The sequence below is a fragment of the Onychomys torridus genome, chromosome 3 (assembly GCF_903995425.1).
Source record: "Onychomys torridus chromosome 3, mOncTor1.1, whole genome shotgun sequence".
In the NCBI taxonomy this organism is placed as follows: Eukaryota; Metazoa; Chordata; class Mammalia; order Rodentia; family Cricetidae; genus Onychomys; species Onychomys torridus.
In genome coordinates, this window is record NC_050445.1 from 129,134,670 (window position 1) to 129,142,759 (window position 8,090).

General features: G+C 37.7%; 1 gene segment (V, D, J or C); it reads left to right on the plus strand.

Moving 5' to 3' along the window:
- Window positions 1-2,594: 2,594 nt before the first annotated feature.
- Window positions 2,595-3,094, plus strand: LOC118580189. The segment is given in 2 exon segments: window positions 2,595-2,649; window positions 2,772-3,094. Coding segments are annotated over 2 exon segments (378 nt in total).
- The last annotated feature ends 4,996 nt before the right edge of the window (window positions 3,095-8,090 follow it).

Genomic DNA, 8,090 nt, shown 5'->3' on the forward strand with positions numbered 1-8,090 from the left:
GAGATCAGTCATCTCCCAAGTTTAACTCTAGAATAAGGAGAGCTTTTGTTGTCCTGAAGTCTCCAGGACATAGAATCTAATGCTGACATTTTTCATCCAAGAAATTGTTACATTCCCCGGACAATGGCACTAGCTCCCACAGTTCTGCTATCTTTTCCATTGCAACAACCACTCTGTACAGCTCAACCTCCTCTCTCTCTACTAAAAAGCACTTGTGATTATATTGATCACACCCATATACATTAGGATGTCCATACCATCTCATCATCATAACCCATTCACACCCAACAAGTCAATTTTAGATGTAACTTTCAATTTGTAAATTCTAGAAAATAAACTTGGATAGGTAGGGTAAGGTTCACTGATATCCATTATCTCTCAATATCTTCTCTTTAAAACTTGACGGTTTTGAAGTATAAAAAAAAAAAACAACAACAGAAGTCCCTTTTATAGACTCACTGTTGTCTGTAATAGTGGAGATCAGTGCATCATTTTCTTTCATGCACACAGCATCCACTGACCAAATCCAACCTCTCTGTCCCCTCAACTACCCACTTTATTCTTTAGTGATCACATTTCTCCTTGGGGTCAATTTTTTCATCTACACATTATCATGTGTAATTATATGTAATATATGATAATACATTACATAATGTCCTACATTTCTGTCCATTATTGCTAAAAATGATGGGATTTCATTCTTCTTTGGGGCTGTATAGTAGTCTATGGTGCATATATGCCACATTTTTAAATTCATTGGTCTTTTGATAGGCACCTAACTGATTTCATCTTAGCTTTTGAGAACAGTATCGTAATAAATATGGCTATGTTCAGGTTAAAAAAAAAAAAAAAAAAAAACAACAACAGGAGGAAAACACCCAAATCTCAAGGTCTACAGGTATTTATTCAGAATGTATGTGTTAGAGATTCCTGAGAAGTTTTTGGATTATTTTTAGAAGGCAGCTGTACTCACTACTGTACCATCAACACACATTTTCTTAGGAATCAGAAGCTTTTAAGACTTACTCCAATCTAAGGACACTTGGTAAAGAGAAGCTGAATGTTTCTGGCATTCCCATCATATTTGGACATATCATTAAAGGAGGTGTGGTAAGAATTCAGATCCCAGATGCCTTGCAAAATAAATAATGATTTGCTTGTTGTGTTTGGTTGAGAGGAACTGTCATCCTCCTGTTACCATCCACTGAAGTGTCCTGAGTGAAGCTTCCTCCAGATCCTGGGACTATCATGTGAGAATGCAGAACCATCTTCCAGACCTCCAAGGTAAAAAAGAGGCAGAGATACAGCTGGTAGATACCAGCAGAAAGAGAATGTAGAGACATGAGCATTCCTATTAATCCACCAAAAGATGCTGTGTGGTACTCCTGATGGGGAGGGTGTCCTGTATTCTGAAGAAGTTGCTTTAATCCTGGGTGTTTGTTCACACCCATTACACAAGACCAGTGATGAAAAAACATCAGGGTCAGGCTCAGCCTGCAAAAGTGTCTATCCTTTTACAGCTCTTTTTCCTAAAAGACCCTTGGGATTCTCAGGCTCCAGGACAAGGTTATTGAAGACTGAATAGGTTCTACTTCTTCGAATGACAAATAAGACTGGATGGCCCAGACAAAGACACAGGTGTGGCATTCATGGTGTTCAAATATATGTGTTATAAGAATACACCAACATTAATGCATCTTTACTTGTTTGCAGACTGAGACACATGAAGAGAGTGAGGCTGCTGTATAATGTCTCCAGTTACTGCTCAAGAGTGAATGGTGAAAATGTTATTTGTAACACACATCAGAGTCATATGTTGTGTAGCAGTGTTTTTTGATATTGCATTCAAGGCTGTCATCACTAGTCACTCCTTTAAGCTAAGGAGTTGTGGGAATTAGTAGCAAATGGTAGAAAAGAGCAAATATGGAATGACCCAAATGGAGAAAAATGTGTGACTGATTTCTTCTGTGAGCATGAAAGGCCCTCTATTTTCATATGGTGTCAGGACACCAATTAATACACCTTTTTGGAGTCAAGGTGTTATATGTGCACCTATTGTGTCTATTTGTACCATAGTTAGTATAGTTAAAGCTCTAAGGTCTTTTTTTAATGCATTAAAATGGTCCTGATAAATTAACCTTTTAATTTGTAGAAATGACTACTTCAAACTGACAGACATGTGCCAAGGGAAACTCATAGTATTTTTTAACCAATCAGAATTATTTCAGTTAGTTAAAGAGACTTAATAGTCCCTTCTCTGTTGTATGCTCCCTGACAGCAGGATATTTGTGTATATTATTCCAATTAATCTTTGAAATTTATTATTAAAATAGAGCAGATACACATTAGGAATGTCATGAATAATTTTAAAATTGAAAAAGAAGTGTGTTCTTTGCAGACATGTATGTATGCAGTCTAACTATGGTCATCTAGGGACCCTGCGCTTGTGCCAAGTTGCTGAGATGAGCAAGCTTTGCAGCTGTGCCCATCCTAACTGGTTCCCAGTGATTTGCATGCACTCACTGCACAGCCTTGAGAACTTCTTCATATACCAGTCACACCCTGTGCAGCTGTCACTGCAGTCAGGACTCAGCATGGACATGAGGGCCCCTGCTCAGCTCTTCGGGCTCCTGCTGCTCTGGTTACCAGGTAAAAAAGGAATGTAATGGGAATTTCATGTGACATAGTGATTATTGTTGACTGGCATTTGGAGAATTGTCCTTTTGTATCATGCTTAACTATGTGGATATATATTATATCTCCACTCCTAGGTGCCAGATGTGACATTCAGATGACCCAGTCTCCATCCTCTCTATCTGCATCTCTGAAACACAGAGTCACCATCACTTGCAAGGCCAGTCAGGGCATTAGCAATTATTTAAGTTGGTTCCAGCAGAAACCAGGGAAAGCTCCTAAGCGCCTGATCTATGCTGCATCCGTCTTGGCAGATGGGATCCCAGTGAGGTTCAGTGGCAGAGGGTCTGGGACAGATTATTCTCTCAGCATCAGCAGCCTAGAGTCTGAAGATATGGCAACTTATTACTGTCTGCAGTATAATAAGCGTCCTCCCACAGTGATACAAGTCATACCATAAACCTCCAGGGAAGCAGAAGTGAGAGGCTGGTTGCCTCAGCTGCTGCTCCTCATGAGTCACTCACTGAAACTGTTTCTCAGATGCTACAGGATTGTTAGCAAAGCTCTTGGAAAGTCATTGTTTTGATAAAAGAGGTTAAACAGTTCTCTGTACCCTAACTAACATCCTTCCTCTTAATCTTGAGCCTTTCAGAGTACCAGTGCCTTTTCATCCTTAACAGAGGACACAACAATTCCCTGTGAAGAGTCTGTGTTGTATCCCCAGCTTTATCCCCAGTAGAGAACAGTAGAATCTCTGTGAATATTTCAGAACACATTATTTAAATACAGAAAACTTGGTTCTACATGCAAGAATTTAAAGGGCAGAGAAAAATTACTTAGAGATGTTGACAGCAGGAAGGATTTCTGTTTTTTTCATAAAAGCTAGAGTACAAGTGTCAGAGAAAGAGGAAGGCTTTCTAACCATGATCCTGTGCTCTATCTTGAAATTCCAGCAGCGTGTGTTGATGCTGTCAGCTGTCTGAAGCTGTCGGACGCATTCTACATAGAATTCTAATGGCTTGTATGTCCTCTGGCCTGCTTACAAAAATCAAATAATATGGAAGCACACTCCCATATGACTTTTAATCCTACTGCACGAAGTGGAATATAGATTTGTCTATGTGATATCATATACGTTGTAAGGGTTGTCTTAAACATGATCCCATAATTGATTTTAATGAAGAAATATTATTCCAAAGGATAGTTTTAGAAGCAACACAAAGCCTGGCAGTTGTGGCACATGTTCTTAATCCCAGCACATTGGAAGCCCAGGCAGGAAAATTTCTGTGAGTTCAAGGCTAGCTTGGTCTACAGAGAGAGTTCCAGTACAGCTCAGGTTACACAAAGAAACCCTGTCTCAACAGCCCCCTGCAAAAAAAAAAAAAAAAAAAAAAAAGAACAACAACAAAAGAAGAGTGATCTGATCTACACTCTATTCCTTTTATTTTATTTTATTTTTGAAATCCTTTGTGGGTAAGATCATTTACTGGTTTATTTTTGAAGGCCCATTCAACTACCCACCTACCTGCACATTTACAGTACATACGACTTAATTACTATAGTTTTATACAAAAGAAAACAGTTAAGTCAGAGGATATGATAATACTTTCATAGGCTTCAGATTTTCTTAGTGATGCTGTCTAATTTTCTACATAAATTCTATACTGAGTTAATTAGCCTTAGAAACCCATACAGCAATATTAGTTACATTGAGTTTATGTGCCAATTGGAGAAAACAAACTTTTAAAAGTGGTTCATGGAGCTGATGAGAACAACTGAAGGTTAAGAGTACCTGTTGCTCTTGAAGAATACTGGGTTTAATTATTAGCACCCATATGGTGACCCACAGCTGTCTTTGACTCCAGTTCCAGGGGATCCAGTACCCTCTTCTGGCCTTTGAGGCTAACAGACATGCACATAATGTTCTTACAAACATGCAGGGAAAATAGTCTTACTTAGGAAAATATAGTCTTACAGTGGTTCTTGTTATGAACACAGACATATTCACTATTTCACATGTATGACTTTTAATGTGCAAGGGCAACTCTATTGTTCTTGGTGTATGTAGAGATTTTATTGTGATTACTCCTAAATATTTATGTTGACATTCCTTATTTATGAATTTGTGTGCAGATCTATTAGCAAATAATTTATTTTATTTCTTCCATTGCTGATTTCTTACTGCATTTTGTACATTGTGCTATTAGTTTATATACAAGAGGTAAAAACAGACATTTTGGTCTCTTTTGTAATCTGAGGTATAAAATGCCAAACTTTTTAAAAACTAGGTGTTATATTTGCCTGAGCTTTATAGACAGCATATGACAGTAAGATAATTTGACACTATGCTTTGCTTCCTTAGAAATTTATCATAATTATCTATTGACTCACAAACAAATCGTTTTTAAAACAATATAGAGATAATTATACAATCCATCTTAATTGTCAGAAGGATGAACTATCTGGATACAATTTATAATCTAAAAATGGTCTTTGTCTTGTCAAATACATTCAGCTATTTGAATGCATCCCCTGGAAAGAAGGTGGTGAAGGTGGAGGGTCAGAAGGGGAACAAGAGGAGCAGAAACATGAGGAAGATATACTAAAATAAAATTTAATTTATCCCTTTACTCTATATCCCTGTCTCACTTTACACATCAGTCAAACAACTTTGTTAGAAAAGACATTTTATTCATTATTCATTTATTTTTCATCTATTTATTTTACATCCCAGTCCCATCCTTCTCACCAATCCTTCGCTTCCAATCCCTGTCCCCATTCCTGCCTCCCACTCTCAAGCCTCTACTCTTTTGTCTCCATCGAGGAAAGAGCAGATCTCCCATGAGTATCAATAAAACTTGGCACATCAAGTTGCAGTAGGAATAAGAACATCCCAATGTATTTTTTGTTTGTTTGTTTTTTCAGTCAGGTTTTCTCTGTGTAGTTCTTCCCCATGTATTAAGGCTGGGTAAGGTGACCCAGTATGAGAAGTACAATCTCCAAAGCCAGAGATTGCCCCTGTTCCCTCTGTTAGTAGTCTCATAAGAGGAATAAGTTGCACAACAATTATATCTATGCAGAGTGCCTAAGTCAGTCTTATGCAGGCTCCATGGTTTTTGGTTCTGTCTCTCTGATCCCCTATGAGCTCAGGGTAGTTGATTATGTGAGCCTTCCCATGGTGCTCTTCATCCCTCTGGCTCCTACACTCCTATCTTCTCCTCTGCAGGATTCCCAAACTCTGCCTAATGTTGGGCTCAGCATTGTTACCCTCTCCCCGCCTTCCCCCCATGCCCCCCCATCTCCCCAACCTTATTGCTCATGCTCCCATCCCCACCTGCCCTCAGTACATTCATGAAATCTCTTCTATATCCCCTTTCCATCTAGATCTGGATGTCTTTCCATGCACTTTCTCTGTTACCAATATCTCTGGGTCTGTGGATTGTAGCATGGTTATCCTTTATTTTACACCTAATATTCACTGGTCAGTGACTATATACCAAATTTGTCTTTATTGGTCTGGGTTTCCTCACTCAGGATGATTTAGAAAAGACATTTTTAATAAAGTAACAGCATTTCTCTATGATATCAGAGTTTGTAGTAATGACATTTGCTCATCTCTAAGGGGAGCCATATTGGTCTCTGTTTACTGTGTGCATTTCCTGTGATCATTAGCCATAATACCAAGAGGATCATAGCATGAGCTTTACTCTTTCCAATGTTTCCATCTCAGTGAATATTACTTTCTTAATTACTTAGCTATTTTCAAATCTAGGGAAATGTGCTAGCTGTCAATACAGCAATGATATGTATAATAGCAAAAAGTCAGTAAGACTTGAGACAACATAGTAATTTCTAAGTTAGCAACCCTGAGGTTATGGTACTTCCAATGCACACATGGTGACTAGTTAGATAGACAGATAGATGAAAAATAGATAATGTCTATGTATCTGGTGATTGAACTATCTCTATAAAATAAAGCAGATCATTAATCTATGGAAAATAACCTAAGATTTCCTATTCTATTTTGTTATATGTTGTTATTAAATTTTGTCATATTAGTACCTCATTATGATTCCTTAAATTCATTAAGGTCATTAAAACAACTTCAGTTTTCCCTGGACCAACATGGTAGGTGAGAACTGATTCCTACAAGTGTCTCCTGTTTTCCACCTGTGTGCCATGAAATGAACATACCTTCACACATTCATACAAATGCATTATAAATACATAAATGACAAAATATAATTTTACTGAGAGTAATTGCTGGATGAAAAATTATATACATTTAATTCATATAAAACAAATGAGCTGAAATTCACTTGTGAAATATCAATAGACATAAACATCAGGGACCCTTCCCTGCATTCTAATTTCTATAAACCATAAACCATCTTTTCTATTATTATTATTATTATTATTATTATTATTATTATTATTATTATTGAGACAGGGTTTCTCTGTGTAATAGTCCTGCCTGTCCAGGAACTTGATATATAGACCAGGCTGCCCACATCCACCTGCCTCTGTCTCCTAAGTGCTGGGAGTAAAGGTATGTCCACCACCACCCAAGAAAAATTATTTTTAAATATCCATCACTTTAACATTTTTATGATAAAATTTTAGACATACCTTCCCAATATGATTATTTAATTTTGTGTTCATCACTTTAATATTTGTATGATAAAAACTTAAGATATAACTTCCTAGTATGTCTATTTAATTTTGTGCTCCTACAGAGACAAATTCAATGTACCTCAGGAAAGGCAGCTCCTAACTTCTACATTCACAAAAAGAGGGATTTCTCTATAAAACTCATGAGAGTGGAGCAAAAGCATGATTATTCAACTCATAGGGAATGATTGCATACATGGCTACATTTCCACTCCTCCTAGTATTTCTATAATAGAGCACATATTGAAGGTCTACTGTAGTACAGATTGACAGTTTTTAGCATCATCTTTTTCTGTTAAGCACACTTTCATTGTTGTCACCCTGACATAGAAGATGTTACATGACTTTGGCAATCATGAGAAGTCTGCATGACTTATTCCTCTACCTATACTGTAACACTAACCCTGGCGTTTGCATATTGCTCCCTAGGGAGGACCCACTCTTGCTAGTCTGAGATAAAAGCTCAGTTGGCATCCTGTGATGACTGATCAGTCTCCACAGACTGCCTCCTCAAAATGAAGTTGCCTGTTCTGCTGTTGGTGCTGCTGTTGCTCAGGATTCCTGGTGCGAACAGAGGGAAGTGAGAAAGGAGAATGCTTAGGGAGAATGAAACCTGGGCTCATGCTCATCACATATATTTTGTCCATGTATGAGAAGACAGAAGTGTTTTATCTTCCAGGATGGGAACTGTGAGGTATACATCTATTGGAGGGAGATTTCAGATAGGATAGAACCTGTTCTATAATAAAGATTATGGAACAATAGAATGGGATGGTATAATTCTT